Consider the following 18,215-nt stretch of genomic DNA (forward strand, 5'->3'; position numbering starts at 1 on the left):
CTTTACACAAATGGAGTGCCATTTCTCCGATCAAATTCTATATGGGATGTCTAGTTCCCAACTAGTTGTTGGACGACCTGATTTAAAGCATCTAGTTGGGCCTGTACAGCATCTGGTACTACTGGAGCGACCAGTGCTGGGGGGAAATACTCGTCGTAACTTTCCCTTCGATCATTGAGAACATCCCTCAGATCTTCATCCCTACGCCTTTGCTCGCTCACACCTAGTCGGTCAAAGACATTGGGTTGTTTAGGTTGCTCCCCCAGCATTCTGGCTTATTGGTCGGTTCTCCATTGGCGGGGGGTTCTGTCCTTCACCCCTCTCCTCTTGCCGTTGACCAACATTCCTTCTGTCAGAATCTGCCTCATTATAATCATGGCCATCTCTAAATTTTGACCTATGAAGGTGCAACCTGCTGTTCACACTATTTCCCTCTCTCCCTGCTGAAACATCCTGATAGATAGGTGGAGGCTTGCGTTGGGTGGTAGGTCCCATGGAATTGTTATATCATGAGGGATCCCTGACCACAGAGTTTGACTCCACCTACCTTCTGCCCCCCGAAGGACGTTGTCCTTTGCTCAGAGGGTTTTGTTCCTCAGCTGTCTGGCGTCTAGGGCTTCTAGGATGTTGTTTAGCTATCAAATTAGATAATTCTTCTTGCAACACAATTAAATTCGTCCTTAAGGTTTCAACATCCATCTCCCCCTCTTCCAATTCCGTTTGTGGAGGAGGTTGAGTTGGAACATTCCCAGAGGTTTGCTCAGTTTTCCTAGTTGTTTTGCCATTTGATCTTCTTGGAGGTCTTGAGTTCAGCTCTCAATGAAAGTACCAAAATGTTGACCCTTGATTTGTTCAACGACACGGAGTCAAAGAAAATGACAGAAATTAGATGAATTCAAGTCAAGAAGATAAATGACACAAGGATTTATAGTGGTTCGGCCCCAAGTGATGGTAATGACCTACGTCCACTTAGTGTTAATGTAATGAAAACATGCGATCAGTAAAAAAGGGTTTACCAAGTTTCACAAGCTCAATAATAGATACAAAGAATTGCGTAAGAACAATGATTTTCTCTCCCAGTCTCTAAAGATCCCTCTCATGAGCCCTTTTAGTCTTATTTATAGGCTCAAGGATATACCTATGGGCCGATGGGCCTTGAATACATTTAATACAAACACATCTGAATAATAATGGAAATTACACTTTTTACATAAATACAGGATCAAATATCTCTAGAAAATATCTAACATACCGCGACCAGCCCTAGTTGCTAATGAAATATCCCATTTTCCGTGTGAATTCTCCTCTAGTCGATGGCCGACCAGAACATAACCACTTAAATTTCCACATGCATCGCACGTGCGTACTAATCTTGCCATGTCGTCAAGTGAATATTTTTTGGGTAAACAATAATGAATAAAATAGTTAGCAACATATTAAAGTACAAAATCTTTAATCAATGGTTACTAGTACATTTTACTAAGCATATGAGATGCAAGTAATCTAGATTCAGATTACTGATGTGGATAGACATCTTGGTAAATGGATTTTCTATAATTGTGATTCTATAAAGTTACTGATGTGAATTAATTTCTTTATAAACTTACCGGTTGCCATAAAGATTTAATTTATATCTTAAAAGATTATCATTTGTAGATCACTCTAAATCCTGAGTTGTCATGAACTCATGTTCATGTTTATTGGATCTTTTATTTCATTCTTTAAGGTCTCTTAATATAATGAGGCTAGTGAATTTTGTTTTGGAGATTTAATATCTTGAATGGCTGGGAACATGATTTCACAATAATGGAATCCATATTTTCCTAACGAATCGAAATTTGGTTCCCTTTTGGGTCTGGATAGTTATTGAGCTCAAAGCTATAATATGATTATAGATTAATTATTCACTGGTGAATTAGTGATACTTAACGAACCAATAAATGGAGGACATAACTGCATATGTCGATTATATCAATGGACTACAAGAGAATACTTTGTAAATATAATTCTATAATTACTAAGAGTACAATTTCATATTTATAGTGGAGTAATAATTGAATTAATAAATAATATTATTTAATTAAAGAGTTTAATGAATAGTCTGGTTTATTGGAGCTTAGTGTTGTGGAAATTATGTACACAAGTATACTCAATCGTAACAAGTAATAATATAGTAAGAAGAGTATTGTTCCCACGAGGACTGTTACTAATTACCAAGAACCCATCTTTATTTCTAATTGATTTGATGAATAATGAATAGATAATTTACTAAACTTAAAGAAACAAACAATAAACCAGAATAATAGAGAACTCAATACTAAAATATTAATTCAATGGAATAAGAATTAGGGTTATTAACTTCATCAACCATCCATGTATGCCTCTCTAACGTGAATTAAAGAATTCCTATCTCTATTGTGATAGCGGATTACAATTTTAAATTATATTCTTACTAGGACATATAATTCTCTACAATAAGAAAATCTCTCACATCTCTGTGGTAAATTAACATATCACAGGCATTAAACTCATAATTCCTAAGCTACACAAATCATACATGTACTCTCGTCCAATATAAATCTATGACTATTTGACTATAGCATATTTATCCTTCACTTCTCAGATCTCAGGTTAAAATCATATAAATCATGCAATTAATGGCCAATTAATCACAAGCATTAAACACAAGACAAATAATTCACAATATCGATAGGAAATCCATAAAACTTCATTAGATAATCATAAGGTTTCAAGAAGAATCCATTAACACCCTAAATAAGAAATTAGTTCATGCTAAACATAATCAAATCCATCAAACTAAATATAAATTGTTATGGTTTTATGCCCTAATTAAAACCCACATTCTTTGTAATCTCATTTTATTATCAATAAAAGAATAGAAATCATTTTTTGACTTGGTCAATCACTTTGCTCACATGTTTTATTTTCATGATTATTTATTTAATATCAACTTCTTTTAAATCCCGAGCATATAGCAAATCTTATTTATAGTGACGCAATCACAGTTGAATATAAATATTATTATATGTTCAAAATAAGTTAGTCCTAATATTAGTAAGTGCACAGGATTTACACTGACTTGCCAATCTACGATATGATCTACTTACACATTACAGAGTTATGTTCTTTCCAGAACATTACCAAAGTAGATAAGATCAGATGTATTTGTTACATCGGACAGGACCGATATTGACAGTTGATAAGATAAGTAAACATACCGTTATTATCTATTCTAGTCATATCATATAGTTGACCATAGGTCAATTCAATCTCAATTCTGAGTGGTTAGTATTCTAAATAATTGTATTCTTTGAGTTCTTTGACTTGATCGTTACCAGCTTACCCTACGGACTAGTCCATACTTCATCTTGGGAACTCGGTAGTATAATTGAGTGGGAGTGTTAATCATAGATATGAATATCTATAGCTTCTGATGAAGAAGTGAAATGATGGTTTCATTTTAGTTTGGTTCAAGGTGTTAAATGATAGAGATCTTATTTTAGTAATTAAATTAGTTTACTCAAATATCATTTACAAGGAACTAAGTGTTTTAAGGATAAAATACAATGAGGGGTAAAACAGTATTTTAGTCCTATCTCATTGTAGACCGTCTATAGAGGATTGAGTGACAATTATGGTTGTAACAATGGATAATTAATAGTGTATCTATATTTTTTATAGAGCGTTCTATGAATTCAAGAGTGCAATTCCGAGTCTATAGTAGAGTCACGAGGAATTAATAAGTTAGTAAATTTATTTGTTAGATTTATGATAATTTATTGGAGCTTGATTTCATAGGCCCATGGTACCCATTGTACCTTGGATAAAATTATCTAGATAGTCTAAATTAATTGATTTAATCATCAATTAGAATTATCAAAGTTGACCAGGTCAATTTTGGATAGTTTCACAGAGTTGTGTAATTTTGAGAAGAAAAGAAAAATTATGGCAGATTTATTAATTAAGATAAATTGGTATCTAAATTAATAAATAAGTTTAAATCAAGGTTAAAATTATAAATAATTAATTTGATAAAGCATTTAAATAATTATTTAATTAATTAAATCGATAGAAAATAATACAGGCCTTGATTTTAAGTCCAATGGGCTTATAATCAAATGGGAAATTTCACGGGCCTAAAGCCCATGATAATTTCGACCTGGGGCTTTAAAATGGCTATTATTTTATTGATTTTTTAATTAAATTAAATGTCTTAATTGAGTCTATAAGAGGAGTGGTTAGAGAGAAGTCAAAACATAAGTCACAAGTCAGATTTTCTGATAGTTTTAGATTCTCTCTAAACAGAAGTCATTTTCTAAGCCCCTTTGTTATTTTCTCTTCTTCTCTCTATATCTATCTCATGTGTTGATAATTGCCCACACTAGTCTAGGTGGTTCTAAGGATACATTGGAAGATTGTGAAGAAAATAGAAGATCGGTTCAGTTTCTTGATAATACTCTACGACAGAGAGGATACAAGAGTTAGAGAAACTGAAGGAAGGACTGTTTCATTCTGCTGCGTATACTATAAGTATTCTATTATTTGTTTCTCTTTGAATTCAATTTTAGAAACATGTTTTAGGCTTTCTCGTATTAATTTGTTTAATATTAGATATACATGAAAATAAATAAAGATCCTGTATAAGTTTTCCCAACAACTAGTATCAGAGACTAGTTAGATTTCGAAAGATAGATAATTATAGGTCAAATTCTACTAGACTCACCCCTACGATGACTACTAGGACTAAATCTATAATTATTGAAACCGTGGGTCTAGCTCATAAAATAAGAGATTTTATTTTCTTATTTTGATCGAATAGTAGGTTGTTAAAAGTGGTGTCCATTATTAAATGAGTTTGTAACTCTATTTAACTAGTGGTATTTTTTACTCTCGCCAACCGGGACAAGGATATCATAGATTAGTTAAAAACCTAAAGAAATAGAGATATGATTTTTTTTGGTATTTTTTTCTCACATCTTACATATTTTTGGTATATGTTGTGCTATTTCTTGAAATTTGTGTGAATAGAAGTTTTATTGAGAAAATGTGATTGATTTCTATTTTATTGGTAATTTGTAGTTTTGAGTTATGGCTGTGTCTACTCCCATCATTTCTCAACTTTCGATGGAGAAACTCACTGAAGAAAACTTCCTTAAATGGAAGCAAAACATCAACATTGTGTTGATAGGTGACAACTCCAAGTTCGTCATGACTGAGGAATCCCCGGAAGTTCCAACTGAAGGAGCTACCAAGTCTGTGAGGGACAAGTATGAGCATTGGCCAGAGGCTAACAACAAGGCACGGTACTACATGTTGACTAGTATGGTCGGCACTCTCAAGAAAAAGATGGAGAATGTCGAGACAACCTACGAAATCATGGATCAGCTCCAAGACATGTTTGGTGCCAAGTCAGCACAGACTCGTTTTGAGGCCACCAAGAAATATGCCAATGCTCGAATGGCACCTTCTCAACATGTTTGTGATCACCTGATCAAGATGAAAAACTACTTTCAGGTAGCTGAACTACACGGAGACATAATAGATGAGGAAACTCAAGTTGGCTTAATTCTCAACAGTCTTTCTCCAGCTTTCCTTCCATTCACCACCAACTATGTGTTGAATAAACTCAACTATGGTCTGACGCAGCTCATGAATGAGCTTCAGACTTTTGAGTCTATCATGGGTGGACCTAGTAAGGGAGGAGAAAAGAAGACAACTACTACTACTGCTACTGATCCAGCTAAGGCTGAAGCTAACCAAGCTTCGTCTTCAAAAGCTAGAAACAAGAGGAAAGGTGGGAAAAACAACAACCCCAAGCCTACACAGGCGAGTGCATAACCAAGTGCACAGACGCCTAAGGGGAAAAACAAGAAAAACAAGAAAGGTAAAGGTAAATGTTTTCAATGCAAAGAGAAGGGGCATTGGAAACAAGATTGCCCCAAGTTTCTAGCAGATAGAAACAAAGGTAATGATTATAGTTCATTTATCTTGGAAACATGTGTTTTAGAGAATGATAACTCTGTTTGGATTATTGATTCTGGATCTACTAACCATGTTTGTAACTCTTTACAGCTTCTTGAATCGTGGGAGGAAGTGAACGAAGGCGGCTTAAAGCTTAGAGTTAGGAACGGAGCGTTCATTGCAGTCCAAGCTAGAGGAAGAGCTTGTCTGAAGTTCAGAAATAAATTTGTAATTTTAAAAGATGTATTTTTTATTTCGGATTTTAGTAGAAATTTAATTTCAGTTTCCATGTTGCAATTAGAACGATTTGTTATGACTTTCACAAGTTTTAATATATCTATTCCTTTCAATGGATCACAATTGTGTATTGCATGTTTGGAAAACGGGCTTTATATTCTGCGACCTAACGAACCCTCGCTCTTAATAATGATTTATTCAAAGTAGCTAAACCTAGGACCAATAAACGTCAAAAGACTGATAACAATAATATGGCGTATTTATGGCACTTGAGACTAGGTCACATTGGCTATGATAAGATTCAAAGACTTACAAAGGACGGACCTTTGAGGGAACTCACCTTAGGTGAATTACCTGTCTGTGAATCTTGTTTAGAAGGCACACTGACCAAGCGTCCATTCTCTGCAAAGGGTGATAGGGCCAAAGAACCACTTGGTCTTGTGCATTCAGATGTTTGTGGACCTTTGAATGTACAAGCCAGGGGTGGCTTTGAGTATTTCATCAGTTTCATTTATGATTACTCTAGATACTCATATCTTTACCTAATGCATAGGAAATCATAAACATTTTCAAAGTTTCAGGAATTCCTAGCAATGGCTCAGAACCAATTAGGTAAAACATTAAAGATCTTGCGATCTGATAGGGGTGGAAAATATTTGGATATGCAGTTCCAAGATCATTTAACTGAACTTGGGATTTTATCATAACTTACTGCCCTAGGTACTCCGCAACAAAATGGTGTAGCGGAAGCCGAAACAGAACTTTATTGGAAATGGTTAGATGCATGCTTAGTTACTTAACTCTACCAACTTCGTTCTAGGGACATGCAATTGAAACCGCGAATGACATTCTCAATGTCGTGCCGTCAAAATCAATCCCCAAAACACCTTTAGAACGCTGGAATGGTCGTGAACCTAGTTTACGCCATTATAGAATCTGGGGGTGTCCCGCTCATGTCCTGAGGAAAAAGGAGGGAAAGCTAGAACCACGAACTGAAGTTTGCATGTTTGTTGGCTATCCTAAAGGTACTCAGGGTGGACTTTTCTATAGTCATTCAGAAAAGAAAGTGTTTACTTTTACAAATGCTACTTTTTTTGGAAAATGACTATGTCCAGAACTTTAAACCTCATAGCAAAGTATTTTTAGAGGAGATGGTTAAAGAATTGACTCCAACCAATGTTACATCATTATCAACGCAAGTTGATGATGAAATTCCCACTCTTCACGTCCAACCGACGCAAGTCGATTTAAATGAAGAAAGTACAACTGTTCCTGAGCAAACAGTCACGGAGCCTCGTCGTAGTGGGAGGGTTTCTAGGAACCCAGTTTGCTATGGTTTGGAAGGTGAAACCAATATGGTTGTTGGTGACACTAGTGATGATGATCCGTTGTCTTTCAAACAAGCAATGGCTAGCCCTGAAAAGGAACTATGGCTCGAAGCCATGAAATAGGAAATGGGGTCCATGTACTTAAATTCCGTCTGGGATCTTGTGGAAGCACCTAGTGACTTTAGGGCCATTGGGTGCAAGTGGATCTACAAGAAGAAACGAGGTGAAGATGGATATATCGAGACTTATAAAACTCGATTAGTGGCAAAGGGTTATACCCAAAGAGAAGGCGTGGACTATGAGGAAACTTTTAGTCCGGTAGCAATGCTCAAATCCATTCGCATCCTCCTGTCCATAGCAGCCACTATCGACTATGAGATATGGCAAATGGATGTCAAGATAGCTTTTCTTAATGGAAAGCTTGACGAAGTCATTTATATGGATCAGCCAGAAGGATTTAAAGTATCTGGACAGGAAGGAAAAGATTGCAAGTTGAATAGGTCCATCTATGGACTTAAGCAAGCTTCTCGTTCCTGGAATCTTAGGTTTGATGAAATAATCAAAACCTATGGATTTGAACAAAATATTGATGAGCCCTGTGTTTACCAACTGAAGGCAAATCAAATAGCGGTATTCCTGGTTCTTTATGTAGATGATATCTTACTCATTGGAAACAATGTTAAGAAATTATCAGATGTGAAGAATTGGTTGAGCACTCAATTCCAGATGAAGGATTTGGGTGAAGCGGGTTATGTTCTAGGTATCCAGATCATCAGGGATAGAAAGAGCAGACTCTTAGCTCTATCTCAAGCAGCTTACATAAATAAAGTGCTTGAACGTTTCTCAATGACAAATTCCAAGAAAGGGCATCTACCGTCCCGCCATGGAATTCATCTTTCAAAGAAGCAGTCTCCCCAGACTCCTGAAGAGGAAGATGCAATGAGAAAAGTTCCTTACGCATCTGCAGTTGGAAGTCCGATGTATGCCATGTTGTGTACTAGACCAGATATCTGCTATGCAGTGGGAGTAGTGAGCAGGTATCAGTCAAACCCATGACTGGAACATTGGATAGCAGTTAAGCATATCCTGAAGTATTTGAGATGGACTAGGGATTATATGTTAGTCTACAAGGGTGGTGTTCTGAACCCTGTAGGCTACACCGATTCAGATTTTCAGACTGATGTTGATGACAGGAAGTCTACTTCTGGAATGGTGTTTACTCTTGGGGATGGAGCTGTGATTTGGAGAAGCATAAAGCAGTCTGCAATCTCAGATTCCACCATGGAGGCTGAGTACATATCCATGTCAGAAGTAGCTAAGGAAATAGTCTGGTTAAAGAAGTTCTATTCAGATCTTGGTGTTATTCCAGAAATAGATAACCCACTTGTGTTGTTTTGTGACAATACAGGAGCGATAGCCGACTCGAAAGAACCTCGAAGTCACAAGAGGAGTAAGCATATAGAAAGGAAGTATCACATTATTCGAGAATATGTGGCCAGGGGAGATGTGAAAGTTATGAAGATTGCAACTGAAGACAATCTTGCGAATTCGTTTACAAAGACACTACTAGAAGCTACATTTGATAAGCATATCAAGGAAATAGGATTAGTAGAATTAAGGCATTAGTTTCAATTAGTGCAAGTGGGAGTTTGTTAGGGTTTTTATGCCCTAATTAAAACCCACATTCTTTGTAATCTCATTTTATTATCAATAAAAGAATAGAAATCATTTTTTGACTTGGTCAATCACTTTGCTCATGTGTTTTATTTTCATGATTATTTGTTTAATATAACTTCTATTAAATCCCGAGTATATAGCTAATCTTATATATAGTGATGTAATCACAGTGGAATATAAATATGATTATATGTTCAAAATAAGTTAGTCCTAAGATTAGTCAGTGCACCGGATTTACACTGACTTGCCAATCTACGATATGATCTACTTACACATTACAGAGTTATGTTCTTTCCAGAACATTAGCAAAGTAGATAAGACCAGATGTATTTGTTACATCGGACAGGACCGATATTGACAGTTGATAAGATAAGTAAACATACCATTATTATCTATTCTAGTCATATCATATAGTTGACCATATGTCAATTCAATCTCAATTCTAAGTTGTTAGATTCTAACTGATTGTATTATTTGAGTTCTTTGACTTGTTCGTTACCAGCTTACCCTACGGACTAGCCCATACTTACATCTTGGGAACTCGGTAGTATAATTGAGTGGGAGTGTTAATCATAGATATGAACATCTATAGCTTCTGATGAGGAAGTGAAACGATGGTTTCCTTTTAGTTTGGTTCAAGGTGTTAAATGATAGAGATCTCATTTCAGTAATTAAATTAGTTTACTAAAATATCATTTACAAGGAACTAAGTGTTTTAAGGATAAAATACAATGAGGGGTAAAACAATATTTTAGTCCTTTCTCATTGTAGACCGTCTATAGAGGATTGAGTGACAATTATGGTTGTAACAATGTATAATTAATAGTGTATCTATATTTTTTATAGAGCGTTCTATGAATTCAAGAGTGCAATTCCGAGTCTATAGTGGAGTCACGAGGCATTAATAAGTTAGTAAATTTATTTGTTAGATTTATGATAATTTATTGGAGCTTGATTTCATAGGCCCATGGTCCCCATTGTACCTTGGATAAAATCATCTAGATAGTCTCAATTAATTGATTTAATCATCAATTAGAATTATCAAAGTTGACCAGGTCAATTTTGTATAGTTTCGCAGAGTTGTGTAATTTTGAGAAGAAAAGAAAAATTTTGGCAGATTTATTAATTAAGATAAATTGGTATCTAAATTTATAAATAAGTTTAAATCAAGGTTCAAATTATAAATAATTAATTTGATGAAGGATTTAAATAATTATTTAATTAATTAAATCGATAGAAAATAATACAGGCCTTGATTTTAAGTCCAATGGGCTTATAATCAAATGAGAAATTTCACGGGCCTAAAGCCCATGATAATTTCGACCTAGGGCTTTGAAATGACTATTATTTTATTGATTTTTTAATTAAATTAAATGGCCTAATTGAGTCTATAAAAGGAGTGGTTAGAGAGAAGTCAAAACATAAGTCACAAGTCAAATTTTCTGATAGTTTTAGATTCTCTCTAAACAGAAGTCATTTTCTAAGCCTCTTTGTTATTTTCTCTTCTTCTCTCTATATCTATCTCATGTGTTGAGAATTGCCCACACTAGTCTAGGTGGTTCTAAGGATACTTGGAAGATTGTGAAGTAAATAGAAGATCGGTTCAGTTTCTTGATAATACTCTACGACAGAGAGGATACAAGAGTTAGAGAAACTGAAGGAAGGACTGTTTCATTCCGCTGCATATACTGTAAGTATTCTATTATTTGTTTCTCTTTGAATTCAATTTTAGAAACATGTTTTAGGCTATGTCGTATTAATTTGTTTAATATTAGATATACATGAAAATAAATAAAGATCCTGTATAAGTTTTCCCAACATAAATATCACTACAAGAGAAAGTAAAAGAAGAAGAAGAAAAAGAATGATAGAAACTAGTTGGTCTCCAAGCTTTTGCCTCCACCAAGTGTTTTCTTGAGTCTCTCCTTAGGGTTCTCCCTTCAAAAAGCGTCATAATGTTGCTTATATAGTTGTTTATGTTCTAAATGTGAATTCCACTTTTTCCCTTGTGTAAAATGCCCTAATTCACATTCTGACCGCCTCTGGCACCGCAACCCCATAATGAAGCGCTGCGACCTGTGTCCAAGATTCGAAATCGTCTTTTCTCTGCCTAAACAAGCATCACGACTCTAATGAATGTGCGTTGCGACCTTGATTCCCCAACTAATGGCGCTGCGACTCAGAAAGGTTGAGTCACGACCCTTAGTTTCTCAGAATTTTACGTCTTTGTCTAATCGTAGCGTCGCGACTCAAATGTCTTTTTTCACCAAATCACATCTTTTCGAGGCCAAACACGATCATTTATCATTTTTTCATAAATCCTGAAATATTATCAAACACATGCAACAAAAGCGTCATATTACTCAAATATAACTAAATAAGCTAAAAAATGTCCTAAAAAAACTCTCTAAAACACTATAATAACTACTATATCACTTAGCATTATAGTTCCATGGTCCTCGAGTCGTCTCTGTCCTACACTGTCAAGGGTAAAGATGTCACAGGCAAGATTAAGGGAGGAAATGACTAAATTACAAAGGAATTAATTTTCCGGGGCTAAGTGATAATTATGTGCAATTAATTGATTATTTGACTAATTAGTTTTTAGTAAAAAAAAACTTTATATTTGTTGAAATTAATATTAATCAGTGTTTGGGTGAATATTAAAGAGAGTTAATTATTATCTTTGTATAAGATAATTATTCAATCTGATAAATTTAAGATAATTCTAATTTTGAATTAACTGATATTTATTTTTTGGGAATAAATATATTGTCTTAAAGTTAATTAAACAAGAAAATAAAAAAAATTAGGGACACATAAGTGGCGCAACTTATAGTGCCATGTGTCCTTGGGATTTAAATTTTTAATTTCTAATTTTATTTGTTTATGTAATTATTGTTGTAATTTGATTAAAATAAAGATATAATAGACTAGCTAGAACTAATTAATTTAAAAGAAAATAAAATTATTTTTATAAGTTTAAAAAGATATGTTTCTTTTTGATAAGTTGTTGGATCGAACATATAAGTCCGATCGATCGATAGAAATTTTTCTAAGCCTGAAAAATTCAAGAACTCTCTATAACCTTCTCTCTTCTCAAAACTCTCAAGATCTCATGTGTTGAGAACATCTAGATATCTTAAAGAATCAAACCAATGAATCTTACATGCCCACACATGTCCTTGTGTATTTGAGGAACGACTTGGAAGACTATGAAGTGAGTCTTCGATGGATAGGAATATCGTTTAATTTTTCAAAAAGACTCAATGAGTATTGATAGGCTAAAAGAGGTATACTTCTTCCTTTTTGTGTGTAGATTTAGTGTATAGATATATATGTATTGATCCTGACTCGGTATTAATAATTTTTAAAACCACCACTAACTTCCGCAGCGTCACTATGATTTTATTCAAATTAATACCAAGAAATTAATAAGATTTTCCTGAAAATTTGCAGGAGGTTTGTAACGCCCTTGATAGCCAAGACCATTACACTGTGTATTTTAAATAGTGCTGGACTTGCTAATCAAGTCATTTGGATATAAATTTCTTACTAAGGATAATTAATGGATTACGGTTAAAAGATTTTGATCATAGGAATAGTTGTTTTTCATTAAAAACTGTAAGTTTGTACATGGGATCCCAAAAAGGTGTTTACAAGGAAATTACAACCCACAAAATAATTACAACTGAAGCCAGCCTAAGTGGCAAAATAAAATTGTTGGATTAGCTTATACAAGATCTTTATTTATTTTCATGTATATCTAATATTAAACAAATTAGTATGAGATAGCCTAAAACATGTTTATAAAATTGAATTCAAAGAGAAATAAAGAATAGAATACTTACAGTATATGCAGCGGAATGAAAGAGTCATTCCTTCAATTTCTCTAACTCTTTTATCCTCTCTGTCGCAGAGTATTATCAAGAAACTGAACCGATCTTCTATTTTCTTCACAGCCTTCCAATGTATCCTTAGAATCACCTAGACTAGTGTGAGAAATTCTCAACACATGAGATAGATACAGAGAAGAAGAAGAGAAAATAATCAAAGAGGCTTAGAAAAGGACTTGTGTTTAGAGAGAATCTGAAACTATTAGAAAACTAGTGATTAAGGGTGTGATTGGTATGGTTTTGGGATACAATTTAATGTTTTCAAATATTAAAACTTGGTGGGACCCTTTAAAATACCTGATTGGAGGTTTATTTTTGAAAACTAAACTCAAATCAGTTTCTCAAATTTATAAAGGAAATAAGAAAACAATAAATACACGTTTTCTGAGTTTTGCAATATTTCAATCTAAAAACCCTAAAATCATTTTGTAAACTTTCTCCTTCTCATTTTCTCTCTGCGCCGCCTCTCTGTCAAAAGCAGAGTTCTTCTTCTTCTTCAACAAAACCACACCATTCAAAATTTTCTTCTCCTCTGTTATTAATCAGATAGTCTTCTCCTCTGTTGTCTTCTCTCGTGATCAACCAATCTTTTCCTCTCCATTCTACACAAGGTAAAATCTTATAATATAATATAAGTATATATATATATAAAAGAGTATTTCTGAGTAGTAAAGAAGTAAGTTATGAGTATATATGTATATATATATATATAAAAGTGTCTCCTGAGTAGTAAAGTAGTAAATATATATATAGATTTAAGAAAAAATCGTATGACTTTTGAGTAGTGTTCAGGGTATATATTTACTACTTTTTTAAGTATAGTTTCGAATATATATATATACAGAGGGATTTTTCATGTATAGTTTTGCAGCAGAGGGACTTAGTTTCGAATATATATATATATATATATGTAGAGGGGTTTCTCATGTGCAGCTGGCTGATTTGCAGCAGAGGGACGCCGTTGCCAGCACCAGGCAGGGGAGAAGCATTTTCGATCTAAGATTGCGGGTTGACGGAGAGACACCATTGCCGGACTGAGTGCGACAGTCAGGTTGAGGTATAGTCTGACTAAGTGGATTGAGGTTTCTTTGTATAAGCATGTCGATTTATATGTTTGCAACTTCATTTTTTGTGGTCTATATTTTGTTTTCAGTTTTGCAGTACTTTGAATTTGTGTTTCCTGGTTTTGTTTTGCCTTTGTGTTTTACTGGTTTGTACCTTTGTGACGGGTTTCATTGGAAAAAAAAAGAGAATGAAGTTTGTACTTTATATTGAACGAGGTAATGAGTTAATTTTTTTTTTTTTATGTTGTGATGAATTCTGTTGAATTTATTGAAAGACAAACTTTTCAATTTAAGAAAGGAATATAAGGAATAATAGACACGTTGTCATGTATGGTGTGCAAACCATTTTTTAATTTGTTCTTAGGAAATATTAAAATGGGTGGTGCTGATAAAAGTATTGTTATATAAATTGTTTTATTTTAGCAATTTGACTATGAAATAAATCTATAACAAGATCAAAATTAAAAAAGAGAATGGAAAACCTTATGAAAAATATTGGCGACAATCTTAAGTTGATAGATTGGTAGCCAACAATATTAATTAGTTGACATTTTGATTTCTAGTTTGGAGTGAAGCAGCTGGAAGTAGGCCATTACTGTTGAGGCCGAAACAAAATAAAATTTCTTGCCTTTTATTTTTACTTTCTGTTTTGATTCATAAGTTTAGTTCTCTTGTTTTGCTTAATCTTTATAGTGTTCTATTTTGTGTTGAGTTTAGTATATTAGCATATATTCGACTTCTTGATGAATACCAATCTAAAAGTTTTGCATTATTTTTTTTTTTTTTTATCTTTTGTTTGAAGCAACAGCTGACCACAACACCATCACACCATTGTAGTCCATTTACGCTCAACCTGCATCATCTAAGGTGAGCTCTTTCTCTCCCTCTCTCTACTTTCTTTACATCTCTAGAATTCTTTGATTTGAATGTTTGATTTTGAAAACTTGGGCTATTAAATTTAAAAGAAGCATTATTTATGAAGACATAGATTGTGATAGTTAAAATTATGATTAGATGGCTGAGAAGAATGTAGACATTGACGATCATGCTTCTTGGCCTGAGGCTATTGAATCACATTTTATTAGTCTTCTATATGAAGAAGCCAAAAAAGGATTACAAACAACAACCTTGGACAAAAAGGGATGGCAGAAAATAGAAAATGACATATTAAATTCTTTTGGAAAGAGATATAAAATGCATCAATTGAAATCCAAATTCAATCGGTTAAGAAAGGCACATCGTGAATTTTCTCATCTTTTGGAACAAACTGGTATGGGATGGGATCCTCAAACAAGTACTGTTACAGCAAATGATGAAGTATGGGACACTTATCTAAAGGCAATATACTTACATTATACTTGTGTTGTTGATTACTTGATTATTCTAAATTCATGTTACATTGTAACGTTATTTGTTTTTGGATTTTTGTAGAAATATCCAAATGCGAAAAGATTTCGAAAAAAAGGATTGCAACATTATGGGATGCTTGGAGAAATATTCAATAATACAACAGCCACTGGTGGGATGAGTTATGCCTCCACTCAACTTCCGCCTTCTTCAGTTGAAGAACGCCAACAAGAGCGTCATTTTGTTGGAACTGGAGCACATGTTGATGTTGGTTTTGAATTTGATGGTGATAATTATGGAGAGGAGGAAGAAGTTACTAGTGTACGTCGTCGAGCTACTTCTGCTCCACCAGATGCACCAAAACCAAAAGAGAAAAAGAACAAAGGGGCCAATCCATCCATCGACCATGTGATGGAAGAACTTGCAAAAAGTATTTCTGCTAAGACTGAGGCATCACTAGTACGGAGTGAGACTATGCGTAAGTATTATGAATCGAGAGAAAGGAGAATTAGCGAGGAAACCAGCAATGTCACTAACTCTTACAATGTGGAATATTGTCAAAACATTCTAGATGGTATTCCAAATCTGGATAACAAAATATACCTCAAAGCGTTGCAAGAGTTTGTAGCAACCCCAGAATGGCGTGGAATATTCATGAGAATGAATGAGGAGCGTCCTCGTGCTTATCTTGATTCATTGATGGGGTGATTTAATATTTTTTATTTATTATGAGTTTGTCTGTCATGAACTACTAAACCATGAAGTTTACATTTTCTTAAACAATGTGTAATGAACTTAACTTGGTATTTATTATCATGATTGAACTATCTTATGTGGTTCCTTGTTATTTCTTTAACCTTTGTGAATTTTCGAATTAAACTTTTATTATTGTCATAATTAGGTACCTAAGATGGATGATTCAGATGAGGAGTTTGAAATATTATTTGGTGATACTTCTTCTTCATCAAGCGAGGAATTAATTGGTCAAGTTATCATGCTTAATCGATTACAAGAGATGCAAAAATCTCAACAGATTAGACGACCACTATGCACTTCAGATATGTCTGGACGTCAATATTTACTTGAGCTGTTAAATGGACACCCTGATAGATTGTTTTACATAATTAGAATGGACATTAATACTTTTAGATCTTTATGTCGTCGATTAGTTGAAATGGAAGTCATAGAACATGATAGGGTAATTAGTGTTGAAGAAGCTGTTGTCATGTTTCTATGGATAGTTACACACAACCAACGAGTTAGAACTGTGGCTGAAAGATATCAACATTCAGGAGAAACTGTTTGTCGTCAGTTTGGTAGAGTGCTAGATGCATTGTGTTATTTAGGAAATGAAGTAATAAGGCCTCTTGACTTTAACACTGTGCAAGCAGAAATTCAAAATAATTCAAAGTATTTCCCATGGTTTAAGGTAAATTTTATCTGTTAATTTTAATAATATACCAGTTATAATTCATATCAACTTAATTGATGTTGGTAATGATTTATCTAATTTGTTCTGCAGGATTGTGTTAGAGCAATTGATGGTACTCATGTAAGTGCAGTTGCACCAACTCTAAAACAACTTGCATTTAGAGGAAGAAAAGTAGATGTAACACAAAATGTAATGGCTGCATGCTCCTTTAATATGATGTTTACTTATGTCTACGCTGGATGGGAAGGAACAACCAATGATTCCCGAGTGCTTCTTGATGCAATGAGAAAAGATGATAACTTCCCTATGCCACCACAAGGTATTAAAATAAACTAATTTTGATACATTATAATTTTCTTTCAAATGTTCTTATATATTAATAATTTCTTTTAATATAGGAAAATACTATGTTGTTGATTCTGGTTATCCAAATATGCCTGGGTTTCTAGCACCATATCGTGGTGAACGTTATCACTTGCGTCGTTTTAGAGGAAGAGGGAACCACCCTAGAGGTGCAATGGAGTTATTCAATTATAGAAACTCATCATTGCGTAATGTGATTGAACGTTGTTTTGGACTTCTAAAAGCTAGGTTTCCAATTTTGAAGTCAATGCCTCCATACTTGCTTGGAAAGCAACGTCGAATACCAATAGCATATTGTGCTATCCATAACTAGATTAGAATGCATTCTATTAATGATGAAATGTTTGAACAATATTCAGTTGATGCCAGAACTGTAGAAGATATTGAAGGAACTGAAAGCCAATCTAATACAACAACTGAAAACCAACAAGAAGGAGATGGAGCAGGAATTTCCGAGACACCAGAGTTGAATTTCAGTCAAGCTTATATGGCCCAGATGGAAAATGTTAGAGATGACATTGCTGGACAAATGCGGCTTAGTTATAACAACAATACTTAAATAATTGAAAAAAAATGTAACTTTAATTTAGAAAAAAACCAAAATTAGTGACCATGCAATATTATTATGAATATAATCAATGTACTATTATTAAATTTTAATTTTGATTTATCAATATTATTAATTTTTACTTAATCAAGTTTCTTTAAAAAAATCAAAATTTAATATAATACATCCTATATATATAAAATATATAAAATTAAAATAATTTTCAGATTGAGCTGAACCAATCACATATTCTGTTTCTGTTATATTTTCAAATTTATTAACAATCACAGATTCAGTTTTTTAAAATTCAAAAACAATTTACAGACAGTGAACCAATCATAT

The 18,215-nt window shown here is 33.8% G+C and overlaps 1 protein-coding gene across 1 annotated transcript; it reads left to right on the plus strand.

The window, feature by feature from the left end:
- The first annotated feature begins 16,313 nt into the window (after window positions 1-16,313).
- Window positions 16,314-17,885, plus strand: LOC133792431 (uncharacterized). The gene is made up of 5 exons (XM_062230338.1): window positions 16,314-16,334; window positions 16,433-16,960; window positions 17,054-17,282; window positions 17,362-17,622; window positions 17,686-17,885. The coding sequence occupies exons 1-5, from the start codon at window positions 16,314-16,316 to the stop codon at window positions 17,883-17,885; spliced, it is 1,239 nt and encodes a 412-aa protein (XP_062086322.1).
- Window positions 17,886-18,215: the final 330 nt, after the last annotated feature.

The sequence above is a fragment of the Humulus lupulus genome, chromosome 7, assembly GCF_963169125.1.
Source record: "Humulus lupulus chromosome 7, drHumLupu1.1, whole genome shotgun sequence".
In the NCBI taxonomy this organism is placed as follows: domain Eukaryota; kingdom Viridiplantae; phylum Streptophyta; class Magnoliopsida; order Rosales; family Cannabaceae; genus Humulus; species Humulus lupulus.